The sequence below is a fragment of the Ammospiza nelsoni genome, chromosome 3, assembly GCF_027579445.1.
Source record: "Ammospiza nelsoni isolate bAmmNel1 chromosome 3, bAmmNel1.pri, whole genome shotgun sequence".
Classification (NCBI taxonomy): domain Eukaryota; kingdom Metazoa; phylum Chordata; class Aves; order Passeriformes; family Passerellidae; genus Ammospiza; species Ammospiza nelsoni.
In genome coordinates, this window is record NC_080635.1 from 4,450,699 (window position 1) to 4,466,883 (window position 16,185).

Sequence of the window (16,185 nt, forward strand, 5' to 3'; positions counted from 1 at the left end):
ACACCGAGACTCACATCCCACCAGGCATATGTCGCTAAGCAGGCTTCAAAATAGAGATGTGATTTGGATGGGGGTTCATGTTTGCATTATTTTGTAGACTGACATCGAGTTTCACACCAGAAAAGGGACTATTTAGCAGAACAAGCTGAAAAATCTATTTCCTAATTTGTTTCAAAGTGACTTTGACATCTTCAACAACTGCTGATTGGCACAGAGCTCTCCCATTTCATTTGGTACAAGGAAATGTCCTTGAAAGCTCTTGCATTTTCACCCAGCTGGTTGTATTTATAATTGAGTAATTTTCCTCATTAAAAATTATCCTGTTAGCTCAGGTAACAAGCTTTTGGAAAGGTTTATGCTGGCCAAAATGAACTGAAAACTTCCTGGTGTTTTTTTTTTTTTTTTTAATGTTTTATCTGTTGTTTTTAACAAATGGTTGTTGTTAGTCAATCTGACTTGCAAAAATCCCTGAGGCAACATGCAGAGTTCCAAAGGAAGGCTCTGAAGAAGAGGGAGCTGTGCCTGCCAGGAAGGCAAAATGACGGGCAGGGGCTGTGTGTGTGACAGCACAGTCTGTGTCACCCAGACAGGCAATGTGGGATTAAAATGCTTCCTTGATCCCCCAGCCTGCAGACTGGGATCAAAATAAACAATGCCCAACAAGAGGCACTCCATGAGCAGGTGTGCTGGTGAATCCCTGCATTCCTCTGGGAGTGCTGGTGCCAAACATGACCAAAACCTGCTCAGGACAGAGGCAAAACCCTGCTCTCATTCCAAGGCTGCTCAAAAGCACAGCTGGAAAAATGGATATTTGGATAAAATGCTCATTTTTAATCCCACACTTTTACATTCACAGTACTCACTTTGTCTGACAGGTCCCAGATCCTGGCTGTTCCATCGTTGCTTGCAGAGATAAAGATGTCTTTGGAGGGGTGAGTTGCCAAGCCCCAGATTTCCCCTTCCATGTGACAGTCAATTAACAAGTTAGAAGCAGCATTTTTTTCTCCTACTTCAAGGATTTCTCCATCTTTTGTTCCCACCAAGATTTTCCCCTGTTTGTAGGCAAGGAAAAGGAGTGGTGAGAGGTGGTCAGTGTAACAGTAACTGCCATGGTTTAAACTGCCAGAGCTCCCTTGGCAAATACTTGGAAAAAGCATAAATAGATTAAGCTAGTAATTGGTAATGGCTACTTGATTGGAAATATAAAACAACATTCCTCAGTGGTGCTTTTATCAAGGAATGTGTCAAAATGAAATAGAGACCATCCCCTGAGCACTCAGCTGGGCAGGCCCCACCCTGTGCAGCATCGCTGCTCCTTTCTCATGCACAATTTAAACACATGCACCAAGACAAATGCCTCTGTTATTTCCACTGTGTTCCACTTCTCCCAGTCTCAGTAGCTCCCAGTGGGGTTTTTGTGGCTTTAAAGCAGCAGCAGCAGCTCAGGAGGCAGCCGAGCTGCGCCCTGTGCCCCTGTCCCCCCGTGCTCTCACCTTGCCGCGGCACACGGAGCGCACGCACTCGATGAGCTGCCCGGTCTCCAGCTGGAAGGCTCGGCACCGCTTCATCTCCTGGTCCCACAGCTTCACTGCTCCCCCCTCCTTCGTGCTGCAAAGGAGCCCTGCTGTTACCTGCTGCCTCCTTCACACATGGAAATCCCACCAGCAGTTTTCTGCTTAAATCACTAAACACCCACTGACCCACTCTCCACTCCATATCGTTATTATGGTGCAATGGGAAGTAAATGATAAAAATTAAATGCTTTCACACTTCATGTTTAAACAGCACCACAATTTGTACAAACCAAACTGCTCTCTTGCCACGTATCTCAAATCTGTTTCTTGGCCAATCTGTTTCTTGTGGTAATCCCAAGACCCACAACATCTCCACTGGGAGAGGCTGTCTGTAGTTTGACAGGACTAACAAATGAAGAGAACTCCAGTCATGGCAGGAGCTCAGGCAATAAGAGCTTTTCCAGGTGTTTGGAACAATTCCAAAGAGATTCAGCATCTCCCTGCCACATAACGTGCCACTGTGACCCCCAAGTATCCTCCTTTAGTCCTTCACTTACTGAGCCACCTGGGCAGGTTATGCAAAACTGAGAGTGAAGCTGCTACAGCACAGAGACCATTTAACCCTGGGCTGCTGGATGAGTAACAAAACCAAAAAGAACACAAGGGAGACGGAAGCTGGCACTTTGGGAAGATGCTGTGTCTTACGGCCTCTCCTTCCCTCCAGTGACGATGAGCCCGTCCCGCAGAGTCGTGTACATGGTGAACACCGGTCCTGTGTGAGCCTTGGCCACCAGCCTGACCAGGAAATGATCCTTCCACACGTACACATCTCCATTTATGGCACCAGTGAACGTCAGGTTATTCTGCAACACACAGCAGCAATCTCTGATACAACACACACCTCGGCATTTTTGTTCAGCTTCAAGTACAATTCTTTACATTAAATTTAAAAGTCCTTAACGACCACACTGGATTGTCACCATTGGTGGTATCACTGGCACATGTCACATTAAATATGATACAGGAAATAACAGATCAAGTTTAAGCTAAACAGATAAATAACCAGCAAAGTGCAAACAAAGGCAAAAAAAAACAACAAAAAAAGACCCAGGGCAGTAGGTGTGCTCAGAGCTTAATAGAAGACATTCACCCAACTGTGCTCAGGAAATTCAGGGAAGGATCTCAAGGTGCACAGGTTTTAAATCCACATTTCACTAACAAGCACTGGGTTGGATTTCAGCAAAGAAAACTGACCCTTGCAGGTTTAATACAAAGCTAATGTAAAATCCTGCAGCAGGTAATTTGAACTCACTGCTCCAAAGGCAACAGAGAGCATGGTTTGCATTTTGGCATCTTCCATGGAACCAATGACTCCTTTCTTGTAGAGCAAAGCGCTGCCAGCCAAGGTCCAGAACTTCATGTGTTTGACCCCCACGGACACGAACTGAGTGTCGGAGTCGGGGCGGAACTCCACAACGAAGATCCTCTCCAGGTGTCCTCCCCTGCTGGCAACTTTAGCCCCTGGTTTAATAAGGAAAGGATGAAAACAAAGCTGAATTCACCTGAGGAATTAAGCTCTGATATGATTTTATCAAATAAATTGAGCTGGTATTGGATTAGAGATTTGTGTCCCAGATGCTGGCAGCTGCAAATCCCAGCACTGTTTAGTGTATCAAACATCTTAATGCAATTCCCAAAGTCCCTGGTTATTCCATTGCATCCCACAGATTTAGGAAATGCAGATTTAAGGCCTTCATAGCACAATCTGTCTCCTGGGTCAGTGAAATAACACAGAAAAGTTGGCTGTCATCTGGTGAAATATGCACAGGGACATACTCATGAGCTGAGGCACTTTTCCTCTCTCCTCCATAATTTCCAAAGATAGGCTTTTGGGAAGTAATTTCTAGAAAAGAATTATCTCCATCACAGTACTTGAAGTGTTTTAGGGAAGAAAAGGAATAGTTTTCCTTAATTTCATGTAATTTTATGTTAAGCATCATTCTTTCCTTAATTTCCACTTACAATAGGCATTTAAAACTTCTTCCTGTTCATATTTTTAGCCCTTCGCCATCTTTAACTGATTAACTGGGATAGAGTGGGGAGACAAAACTCCAAAGACTTGAAAGGCAAAGCCAGTGACTGTGCCCAGCTCTGTGAGGCTGAAGGACCACGATTTCCCCTGGTCTGTACCTTCCTGCCACCTCCAGACAGTGATGGTGTGCTCTGGGTCCACTCCCACCGACACCAGCAGTTTGCCCGTGGCACTGAAATTCACGTAATTGACGCCTTTGGTGTGGAAGCAGCGCAGCATGGAAAGGGTTTGCTTGCTCATGGCATCCCAAATGTGAATTGTGGGGGTTGTACCTGCGGGCAGAGAGAGCCATTGAAAGAGAATTAATTCTGGAAAGTTTCAGTGCAATCCAGGCATTTGTCAAGAACATTTAACCTGAACAGACATTAGTTGGGGGTTTGGATTTGTCTGAAGATTAGCACTAGCGGGAAACAGAGAAATTAAAATATCTTGCAAAACACAGGGAGGGGGAATCATTGTAGTCCATGGAGTCAGACAAGTTCTAAAAGAACAACAGAACATTCATGAAGAGCCTCATGCAAAAGAAATTGCCTGCAGATGTTTCACTTGTATCCATGGTTCACACAGATACAACGAGGCAACATGGAACTCAACAGGACTCTGCTAAATTCACACACAAATCAGCCTTACCTGGGAATTCTGTCATGTCACCTGCATTGTGAGAGCAATGGCAAATGAGGAAGCACCAAGGGAAAACAATAGGTGAAATAAGTCATGTGAAGTGCCAGCATCAGCACCAGAAGGAAAACAAAATTAAAAACTTGGAAATGGATATGGATTAAATCAAGAAAACAAATAAGCAGGAATATTGTTGAACTTTTTTGAGTATATTGGCTTTTATACACAAATATTGCAACAATATTTAGTACTTTTAAGTTTTAAAAATGGTATCTAAAAGAAATGTTACAGGCATGCAGGTTTTAACAATTATTAAATTCAAAAGTGAAGTGAATCTCTAGTTATACAAAATACCAAATCAAACTCAGAAGCATTCATCTCCTGAGGCCTAGGAAAAGGACTTTTAGCCTTTCCCATGTCACAGAAATCAGTGTTTTGCACAGCTCTGGCACCGTATGCAGGTTTGGGTGCTCCCTCCACATTCCAGCTGCAGTGACCATGCTCAGGACAGGCAGCAGAGGGTTTGTGTCTGTCACTGTGCTCATCACCAACATTCCCTGCCCCTGTCCTCAAGTTATGGATTCCATTCTCCTGGAGTGGGCAGAGGAGACGTTCGGACTCCGTTCTCCTCCATAAAGTGAATTATTTCAGTTTTAGGCAGAGGGACAGCAGATCCTTCTCAAAGCTTGAGACAACCCATCCTGCATTCCCCATGCAGGACCCTCCATAAACAATAAACACACAAAAACCACATATCAGTGGTTTCTCAGCTGTCCCCTGATATGTCCCCTAACTGCTGCTGAGATCTCTCTCTGTTTCTGCCTTTTCTGCACAGCTCCTGCATTCCTGCAGAGAGAATGATGCTCATTGTGTTCTCACTGCTAAACACTGCCTTGGACACAGGAAGGAAAGAAGGAACTCTATAAATCAGATTATTGAGATGATTAGGCAGTTTATCAAAGCTTGCCTTCTGAAATATGATTACACTCCAATTAACTCTAAAATCCAATCACTCACAATCAGAGATGGAACTGAAACAGTAAGAAAACCCTGGAGCTTGATTACTTCTTCCAAATCAAACAAGAAGTAGAATTCCCCACAGAAGAGCCCCAAATCCAGCAGTGCCCTGAGAGCTGGGAGTGGAGCTTTGCTGGGGTGTCACGTACCGATCTGGCTGGTGGCCACCACGTTCTTGTACTTGGGGTGCTGGTTCACTGTCAGGCACAGGATGTCATCTGTGTGCTCCAGGTAGAAGCTCTGGCTACCTAAGGCCACCCAAAGAGGATTTCAGTCACCACAGCACCAAGGAAGAGCCACCACAGAAGCACAGATTATTTGGGCAGCTGTTAAAACTCTGCGGGGGTTGGGGGGGGGTCACTAAGGCTGCTCTGCTCCCATTCCCAAATGCACTATGGTCACAACCATCAACACACACAGGGGGATACAAAAGCAAAATTTGGGAAATTATACCCAGGGAATCAGCAAAGCCCTCCCAAGGGAAGGGGCCCAGAAAGGACAGATGGGGCCATCCTTTTTTCCCAGCCCACAGGCCAGAGGCTGTCTTAGGACTCGAGTCCCCAAAGGCCTCCCCAAAGTTTCCCAAATGTGGGAAAGCCATAGGAAGATTAAAAAGTTCAGACTTTCAATCAAAAATAATTTCCTTATCAAGCTATTTTATCTCCAGGTGTTTTTTCAAGTGGAGTTACCAGTGGAGAGGTTTTGGACAATGCCTGCTGCAGCTGTGTGGAAAATGATGTCAGCACCATCGTTCAGGTAATGCAGGTTGTTGCGACAGTCAAACCCTCTGTACCCAAACACGTGGTCTAAGGCCAGCTCCTGCTCCAGGAAAACAAAGAGAACAAGAGTGAAATGGAAGAAAAAACAAGATTTCAGAGCCTGGACCACTTAAGGACAATTGGAAATTACACAAGTACAAATATCTTGCAGAGGCCATAGAAAAACAATAATTAGTTGTCCCCACTCTGCTCATTTATTGAGGCATAACATTATCAGAGGCTATCAATAACCTTTAATTGGTCAACTAAAGCATTGCACTTATATTATTTTCTTTTTTAATTATTCAGAGGGCTATAAATGCCCTGTAAATTTCCATTCCAAACAGATACAATTCACAGAACAGGTTGGATTTTATTGCTCTTCCCATCACAGTTTAATATTTATACAGGGCATCAGATATTTTAAAGAAGCTATCTGCAGAGTTTTCAAAAATTATTCTCATAAACTACCAAATTTCCCCAGACCAAATTCTGACCTTAAAGTCCTTAGAGGAAGTCAGGGCAAGCTATTAGTAACTCTGTAATTAAGACATTATTCAGAGGTGTAATTGCAGCTTACAATGAGCAGTTGCCAAGGAAATTTCCTCCAGGAACCCAGCATGGTTAATGGATTGTTGGTAGAGCTGCCTTGGAGCCCTGAAGCCCAACTTAATGACTGCCCCAAACACAATCACAGCTCACTGGGAACAATCCCAATTAGCCACAGACCAAGTGCTGCAAATGTTCCACACAGGTCACAAAATATTCCTGGTTCTGCCTCTTATGTGGGAATCCAAACAAGTTGTTTGGGGAGAAAGGGAAGTTCCAAAGTCAACGAGCAAATTCCATCATTCAAAATCCCACAGAGGGTTTTTCCTGGGCCAAAGTTCTGGATGTATTTCCCCTGGGGCTGAGCAGGGAGCATGGGAATGCAGAGACTCTGTGATTGTACCTGCCCTTCACTGAGAGACAAACAGGGATGGATTTCACCCAGTACATGTTAATTTCAAAGAAATAGAAAAGATATGAATTCTGACCTCAACCAGTTTCTTTTTTTTGTTGACATTGTTCTTTTGCAGTTTCTCAGGCTGAGGAGCAGCTCTGCTCACAGGTGGCCTGAAAAGAACATTTAAAATGGAGACAATTGATATATTTGAAAGTTAAACACAACCTTCAAAACCACAGTATGTGTGAGCAGCAAACGGACAGTTACCCCTGTATGAGCTTTTTCAGAGTTGTACAACAAACTGATTAAAATCCTGCACTTTTTGATAGAAAGTGCAGAAACACTGATGTAGACTTCACAGATGAGTGGCAGAACAAACAACCTTACACCATTCAAAAGACCCCAAACCATAATGATTTAAATCCATGGAAAAATCCTTGAATATGAAAGGATGGTAAATTGGTGCTTTCAGAAATGATCTGAAGTAATTTCTGCAGCTGGCAGTTGACCTCTGCCCAGCCTTGCTTCTTCTGAGAAACCCCATCCCAAAACCTTGATATGGCTTCAATAAATTCTTCTCAAAATCATGTTAAAGATAAAATGGTTGCATTTAAATGCACAAGTCATTCATTCAAGGGAATTTGGGAGATTGAGGCCATCAAAGCTATTTTATATAATTACAGTTGCTAAAAGTAGATAGAGAAAAATTCAGAACACAGGCTGAGACAAAATCTGACGTGTGCAAATGGTCTGTGAGGCCAGATAACCTCTGCTGCTGCTGTTGATCCTGCTGGGAAAAGAGGGACAGAGCTAAGGGGAGCACGTGGAAAGCATTCCCAGAGCTTATGATTCCAGAAAAATCTGACCTTGCTCTTACATTCCACATGCTGTGAAATTTGTTCCTGTCCTGAGACCATAACTATCAGTAATTCCCATTTTGCAAAAAATTAATTGGAGAAGAATGAAATCCCTTTTGTGTATAGGGAGCTGCTTTTTCTGGAGCTGGATTTTTCATGGAAGGTACTAAAGGCACAGTGGACAGAGCCCAGTGGGGACTGAGCCCTGTGGGAATGAGCAGCAGGACAAGCTGAGCTCAGACAGAGCAAGGCTGGAGGGAACCACTCCAAGCCACGCCTCGAGCACAGCAAGGACCAACAAGCACATGAGCAGGTGACCCATGACACCAAGAGAGTGGAAGAGTTACCTTGATCCCCTTGGAAGCAGCAAATAAAGCCAAGCAAGAAACTTAATAGAGTTTAGGAGTCACTTGTGAGCACGAGACTCATGCACAAGCACTTGCAGAGCCAGCAGTCATTCCTGGGGCACAGCACTGCTATCCAAGCATGCCAGCAAAACTAAAACAGAAACCAGAGAGTGCACAGAGCCACCAACACCACACCTGGCATCCCTGGGCAGCCTCAGAGCTAAAGGTCCTGCAGGATGGCGGGGAGAGGGAAGCTACATCCAAGCTTCCTGCACACTTTGCACCAGAGCACAAGGGGCTTCCATGGTTGGTTTATTGTCAGGAGCCTGGCAGGGAGGGAACTGCTAGGAAGTGACAGTTTCCTAGGCAGTGCTGAGAGTGCACACAATGGATGATTGTTCTCTACCCCAGCTCAGCTGCAATTTAGCCCACAATGGCTGTGAGGAGGCCAAGTCACTGCCAGGACAGCCTGTCCTGCCCTGTCCTCAGGGAACAGTACCTTTATTTCCTCAGAGAGTGGCACTCAAGTCCCCTGGGGTGACCCTGGGTGGAGTGGGACTGAGCAGTGGTGCTGTGACCAGCAGGGAAGGGCCAAAGGATGTTATTATAAAACTTGTCTTACAAAATCAATTCATAATTTCATTTTAGCCCAGATTTATGAGGGCCTCTGAACTGGCACTTAGGAAAAGAATTGTTTTCTCGCAAGCTTTTTTCTATTTTAGTGTTATTTCAAACTGGATCATTTCTACATTTCTTTACCTAGGAATATCAAAGTTTATGACAAGAGCAAGCCAAAATACTTCATGAAAGCAAGAGAACACTACCACTGTGACATGCTTGATAGTCACCAGATTGTAAGCATGAGGCTTAACTTGGAGACACACACAGAGATACTTTTATAGCTCCTACTCACAGCACACACAGACACAGATGTTGTGTGCATTCATATATACACAGCCATGTATATATACACACACATGTGCATTCACTGCCTCTGCACCACCTTCATAAAACACATGGAAAGCAGCACATTGGAAACATTGTAAGAAATAATTTCACTTTAACAAGCCTGAGACTACATCTAGTTTGTTTTGACACAGAAGATGACACTGCCAAGACAAGAAATCTGCACTGTAGCAAATGCCACCCTTTGCCCTGCTGGACCTGTGCACCCTGCATGGCACATTCCAGCAGGCCAGGCCTCAGCTGGGCTCCCCAGTACTTACTTGACAATTCCCTGCCTCCAAAGGAAAGCAAGTTAAAACATAACACAAGCATTAATGGTTTCTTTGCAGCAATTGAAAACAAATGTGCTTAGATCGTGTAATGGCACAGAGGAGCTCCAGGAAAGAGAGGACACAGCCAGGTGAGATGTTCCAGTTCTTTGGGCACTGTGAATACAGCAGAGAAGGTTTCTGTCACTCCTGGCAATCTCGAGGATGATCTCACATGAGGACACACAGCTGTCAGTCAGGGATAGAATCCAGATCCAAACTGACAAAACCTCAGCACCACCTTCATACAGAAATGTGAAAATTGTGAGTGAACATTCCAAAGCCCAAACCAGGGGTGGGGTGAACAGGGAGCACCAGGATGGAGAACAGCAGATAGACACAACAAGAGCTGGGCTGGGGGAAGAGGGAATGGGGTTTTGGAAGAGTGGAGCACCTTGAGGGAGGTAAGAGATGTGATCTTAGAGAGCAGGGCCAAACTGAAGGGAAAAAGCTAGATCTGTTTAGATGGAAAAAAAAGGTGAAAAGAAAAGGCAGATCAAAAACTGTTATGATAAATTCTGTGGGAGGGGGATGTAACCAGCTCCTGTTTCCAGGTCACAGGCCAGAACTGCTGTCTGGTTGGAGATGCTGACTGCAGTGAGAATAAACTGGAGTGAACACAAATTCTGCTCCAAGGCCAACAGGAACAGCATGGGAACTCCAGAAACAGCATCATGGAAAGGGACAACAAGGTCTGGGGCAGGGACAGACGGACAGGAGTGTCCTGCACCAAGAAGGTGGCAGGCTGAGCCAGCAGCACTGGGTGGGGAAAAGCTCCAGGCCCAAAAGGGAGACAGACATGGATTTACATGGCTGCAAACTGGAGAGGGAACACACTTGGATCTACACAAACATGAGCAGGACTGCTCCTGAGAAGAGAAAGCAAGGTTCAAGGAGAGGAAAGGGTGGTAGGGTTGGGTTGGGCAACAGAACAAAAATCCAAGGTTTGAAAAATATACTGTTCATTTCAGAAAAAATGCAAAAGCAGCTTTTAACTGTGCCCTTCACCAGTGACAGGAGGGGACTCCCAAGTGCCCCCAAACTGCTGCAAAACTCCTCAAGCTTTTTTTAATCCCTTCCCAGAGAAGGGATTAAAAGATTTTATAAATTCTAAACCCTTGGATTTTCCCATCCCAACATACATAGGAGTTTTACATACAACTTTTCCTGCTGTTACTTTTTTATAACACTTTGTAGCTATCATAAGACAATAAAAAGAACAGGATTCAACATGAAAAGACCCTATTTTCAAATAGAGCAGATCAAAGCAAAGCTCAAACAGAACTAGAGAGAAACATCAGTGGTAAATTGCATTTTTAAAGGACTGAAAAAGCCTTACATGGTAACAATATTTATAACTTCATCTGTATGCTGATGCACTCTTTAAAATAAAAAAAAAAATTCAAAAACTCAAAAAATCACAAAGTACTGCAGGACATATGGTGGGGCCAGCTGCTGTCACAGGCTGTCAGGGCAGCTGGTCACTGCAGTCCCAGGTCATTCCAGCTCAGTGCCCAGTGACATGAGCACTACAGCAAGCAGGGAGGAGGGAAATCACTGGGATTAAACCTGAGGGGCTTGTTCTGAGACCTTGGGAACAGCTCCTGTACCACAGGCTGGCCCTGCTGCCCCTCACACACTGAAGGGACTGAGTCCTCTCCATTTGTTCTGTTGTTCCCTGCATGATTTGAAGTGTGTTGTGTAAATACAAACACTGAACCAATCACACCCAGCAGACCCTCCCTGTGCATGACAGAACATGAGGAACATGGCTTTTCCATCAGCCCTGGAGTGCCTCCTGCACACATTCCTGAGAAAAGCTGAGTATTTCACATCACCCCCAGTGCAGGGAGCACTCAGGCTCAGAGGGAGAGGTGCTGGGAACATGTGGCATCCCTCAGTTCCACTCCCCCAGGTGTCACACAACCAGAGCAGACCTTAGAGCCTGTGCTGACCTGTGGGAGCAGTGAGATTGACTCTGAGTTCAGCTGCTGGCAGGGACTGACAAATACCAGGCACAATGTGCACAAGCCTTGGGGACAGCTGGGATGAAACCAGCAGGCTGTCAAATGCATTCAGGGTGCATTAAGTTGACATAATGCTGTTGAGAAAGTAAAAGTGAATGTTCCAAACGATGCTCCTCATTCTCAGAGAGGGGCTTTCTGCTGGAATAAGCCCAAAGTTATTTTCTCAACCCCAAGGATGGGTTTTTTCAGACACATATTTAATATTCCCCACCTACACACAAATACAACACAGATTCACACTCAGAGCTGTTGCACTGCACCCACAGACGTGTGTGTGTGTGTGTGTGTGTGTGTGTGTGTGTGTGTGTAAAGGTGCAGGAACCAAGGCTGTAACCATGTATTGAGTAATTCACTTTGTGGTGCAAAGGCTTGTGGGGGCTATTTGGGAAGCTTATATAAGTTAACTCATGTTATTTTAAAGAAATCAATAATTTAAAGAGTAACATTTGAAGAGAGAAAATTCAACTTCTTTAACTTTTCACCCTTATCAGGACATGTGATTACACAAGGCAAACACTCGACAGAGACCAGTGTCTGAGGTGGGTAATCCATGGGGAGTGAGACAAGCCAGGATGCCAAGAAAATGGAAAACCAGACAAACATGCTAATGCTGCTCCTTGCTTTCTACACCTTCCACCTGCTCTGGAGGAGTTCCCATCCCCAGGTACATGTGGAGTCATGCACACTGAGCCAAAGGAGAGCTGCAGATGCAGGGGTGTGGTAGGGGTTAGTAGGAGGCCAAATGCAAACAGGCCTTTGCCTTTGGGATTAGTAACACAAACACAGTCATCAGCAAGCTCGTGTTACTTCTCATGGTATCAACTCTTGGTTTAAATGCTCCCAGCCCCTTTGTGAAACAGCACAATTCTTCTGTGGCACAGAGCAGAGCTTACAATTGTCCTGGATTGTCTGGGACAGTCCCAGCAGTGGCCAGGGGGTCCCGAGGAGCAGCGGCTCCTGCAGCCCCTCTGCAGGGCACCCCACTCCTGACCCTGGGCATGGCAAGGGGTGCCAGCCACAGGGACACACAGGGACACAAGGGGGGTGGGGAGGGCAGGAGGGAACACATGGAAAAGGGGGAAGAAGAAAACAACAGGGTCGGGGAGAGGAGAGAGAAACAACAATCAATTAGTGATCTTAACCAAACGCACCAATGCAACTGCAAGACATTTTAAAACTGTGCCTCAGCAACTTTGCCATCCTAAAGCTGTAGCTGCTGATTGAGACAGGAAATGTTAGATCCCCCAAAAATACCAGGTCATAACTTGATTCAAATCCTGCAAGTAAAATCTACCATGTAAGTTCTACACTCCTCCAAGACATTTGCAGAATCGTGATTATTTTAATTACATTTGAGTTAGACAGGAAAAATAAATTTCATAAAGGCCTCTTATTTTCTTTTCTAAGGGAAAATGTTATTATTACTCCTAAATTTGTACTTATCACTGTACAGTTCAGCTCCCAAACCTACACTTGCAATCTTCTCAGGGATCCCATCACTGCTCCTGAGATCAAACTCCTCCTGAATTGAACAATGAATTATTTCTAGAGAAATGATGTACCTGGAGCTTTTCAGATTCACCACCTTCTATTAGAGAAGCACAGAGTGCCCTGCAAGCTTACTCCAGCAAACAGAAGGATTAAACAGACGGATGTGTTTGGAATGTGTTTGATTTCATAAGCTGGAAAGAAACTTCAGCAACAGTTTGCCCTCTGAATATGAGTGTTAAAAGAAAAACCCCAGTGAGCTCCAAGTCATTGCCCCCAAGGAGCAGCTCACAGAAGCAGCCCAGCTATTCCTACTTCTTGCTTAAACCAGAAACTTGCTTCTTCTCTTTTTTATCCCCCTTTCCTTAATTTAAATTGCTTAATTATGAGTTTCTTCTCACTATACCTTCAATATTTTTCCTTTCTCAAAGCCACAATGAAAATAGAGCAAGGGGGACACTCCAAGGCCCTGACTAGATGTTGCAGTGAAGTAGGCCAGCAGTTTTCCAGGCCTTGGGATTTACTCACAGTTTCTGTTCTAAGCAGCCCCCCAGCTTGTCCCACAGTTTTGAACACGTGGACAGTGAGTGCCAGTAAGTTACCAATGCCAGAATATTCAGGGCACAATCACCAGGGTCTTCAGACAGACACATGGCACAATCACAAAGGGAAAGATCTGGAATGTTTCCCCCAGAAAAACTTCCTCCTCAAAAGCCTAGCAGGTTTCCCCACACACCTGCCTGAAAGAGAATGGAACACAACCTCTGGGTTCCCTTCTGCAAACCTGACGGGGCTGGGAGAGCTCCTCCAGCTGTGCCTTTGGCAGAAAATCAAAAGCTTTGGGAGCTGCCTCCAATATTCCTTGCTGCCCTTCACTCAGCCCTGTGCACAGAGATTTCAAGGCTCCCCAGCCCCAAGGCCTGACTTGGCCTCAGATTTCCCTAATCCTGTCTCACTGCACCCACACCCCAGCACCCTTCACAGCTTAAGGCCCTACCCAATCACAACACCCTCAGAAAGCAGTTTGGATGACATTCAGCCATAAAGTTGCCACTTCTGATTATTTCACTATAAATTTTCACTATTTGTATTAATCCCTTGAAGACAGGGAAGTTAACTGATCTTTGAATTATGAGATTTGTTGTCAGATTGATCAAAACAGCAAATTCCAAATACCAAAGGTGTGATTGTACTGAAGCATCTGTAATTTAAAAAGGAGATAAAAATGTGTACAAGAGCTGTGACTCTCGAGCAGAAAAGATGGGAAGGAGAGTGATAAGGGTTTATTTTTAACCTAGATTAAAACAAAGTACAAAACTGTTGATAACACAGCATCATCACAGCAGAATAAAACAGCTGGGCAGTACAAATGTTTCTGGTGCAGCACATTTGTACCAATGCCACTTAGTATTCCTGTAACAATTTAGCAATTCACCCGAAATAAAATAACAATTTTCGTTTTTTAAACTCAATTTGCAAACATTTATGTTTACCAGATGATACACTATGCCTTTTTGTAGAAAGATGGAGGAACAAATTCCTTATTTGAGAAAAAGAGATATTCTTAAAAGAAATGGAAAAAGAGAAGGTTATGGTCCAACAAAATGGTTCACTGCAAAAATCACTGATCCTCTTCCTGCATGGTATTGTTAAAACATTGTGATGAAACAAAATGGGTGCAACATTTTTCTTCTTATTGTTCATACCCCACATTTCACACCCAATTCTCCTGTTTTGCACATTTACTGAGCAAAAATGATTAATTACTTTCTGTTCAACATGTTCAGCACTGCATTCTTTGAGAGCTTCAAAAATGAGAAACTCATTTTCTCCAAGGCTTACATGAGATTAGGAAGTATTATTAACTCCATTTTGTCTCTTGCAATAACAGAGCTGAGCTGAAAATCTTTCTGTGGGTTAACCCACAGCAGTCCTTGGTGTCAGTGCCCAGAGGGGGGCAAGGGCAGGGAAACTCCTGATAAAAAATGATCATTTCTAAGAAAATTCTCTATCAAAAGAGACAAAATGGATTCACAGCTGAGTCACCAGCTGGATTCACAGGTAGGGATTTACTGCTCCAGATTTTGAGGGGGAATTATTTACTGGTTATAGATGCTCCTGTTCTGTCCCATCAGGTTTCAGCATCCCCTCCTTTAGGTCTGTGTTTCACTGGACTCACCCTCTGCTCTTAGCTCTTACCTCTTTTCTTTGATCTCTCCAACACTGCTCCCCTTCCAGCTAATTTTTTATAATATTTCAGCCTAAGGCCTGTGTGTGCCATGGGAAATTCCAGCTTTAACAGTGACAACCCAACACAATTACAAGTGACTGAAAATCTTTTAATAAAAGCAACACCCAAAGCCTTAACCACAAAATATTTACAAGCTCACCACTACCACAAGTGCTCTGCTGCAGACACACACTGGTTAGGAGAGAATATAAATGCTCATGTGCACAGCAAAAGAGAACACAACACTCAGAGATGTGTCATATACACGTATTTTCCTCCTTCACATAAACATGTTGTACTGTGTGAACACCATTTTAAATGTCATCTGGTGAATTTTAAAATTCCTGTCTTATTTCTAAGGACTAATTTTAGGTAAATGAAAAGAGATGTGCAAAAGGGCACACATGGAAGCAAAAGCCTTTGTGGGACATACCTCTCTTCCACTGAAACCTCCTTCAGCTGCTGATGGGGTTTTGTGCCTTCCATTTCTCGGATGCTCACTGCATAGATCTTAGTGGTGTAGTCAATTGCTTTTTCTCTTGCAACATCACTGTCATAACCTTAGAAAAACAAAACATGAAATAAAACAAGCTACCCTCGTTTCATAGTGGGACAGGAGAGAACAACAATGAAAGGAAGGGAACAAATCCTACCAAGCTCTCCTTACACTGAAATTTAGCAAGTTAAATGCATGTGTGAATCTCTGGTTGAGGCAAGGAAGAATGAAATCCTCTTTACCTCCATCTTCTTCTGCATCTGTGTCTGATTCTTCACTGTCCACCAGCTTGCTCTCCTGGATGCCCAGGAACTCCCTGGTCCAGATCATGAGGGCGGTGTCGGCGCCGCCCACGGTGAGGAGCACGGAGTCGTTGTGCAGCCACTGCACGTTGGTCACCTGGGCACTGTGCCCCACGTACTTCTTGAACCTGGCATGCTGGCCCTGCAGCACACAACACCCCCACTGGCACCCAGCAATCCTTCCTTCCTTCCTTCCCTCTCCCAGCACTGAAGCCCACA

General features: G+C 44.4%; 1 protein-coding gene across 2 annotated transcripts in view; it reads right to left on the reverse strand.

Moving 5' to 3' along the window:
- Nucleotides 1–16,185, reverse strand: part of EML6 (EMAP like 6) — a 92,658-nt gene that overhangs the window by 7,444 nt on the left and 69,029 nt on the right. Inside the window, exons 26-38 of one of the 2 annotated variants that reach the window (XM_059467495.1) lie at nt 15,907–16,108; nt 15,602–15,728; nt 9,376–9,390; nt 8,150–8,158; nt 7,037–7,115; nt 5,931–6,060; nt 5,391–5,489; nt 4,237–4,257; nt 3,705–3,878; nt 2,827–3,035; nt 2,220–2,377; nt 1,494–1,608; nt 864–1,052 (exon numbers count right to left, since the gene is read on the reverse strand). In XM_059467495.1, the coding sequence (XP_059323478.1) occupies nt 864–1,052; nt 1,494–1,608; nt 2,220–2,377; nt 2,827–3,035; nt 3,705–3,878; nt 4,237–4,257; nt 5,391–5,489; nt 5,931–6,060; nt 7,037–7,115; nt 8,150–8,158; nt 9,376–9,390; nt 15,602–15,728; nt 15,907–16,108 (1,527 nt within the window). The remainder of the gene's footprint in view (nt 1–863; nt 1,053–1,493; nt 1,609–2,219; nt 2,378–2,826; nt 3,036–3,704; nt 3,879–4,236; nt 4,258–5,390; nt 5,490–5,930; nt 6,061–7,036; nt 7,116–8,149; nt 8,159–9,375; nt 9,391–15,601; nt 15,729–15,906; nt 16,109–16,185) is intronic. The other variant, XM_059467494.1, reaches the window with a different exon arrangement.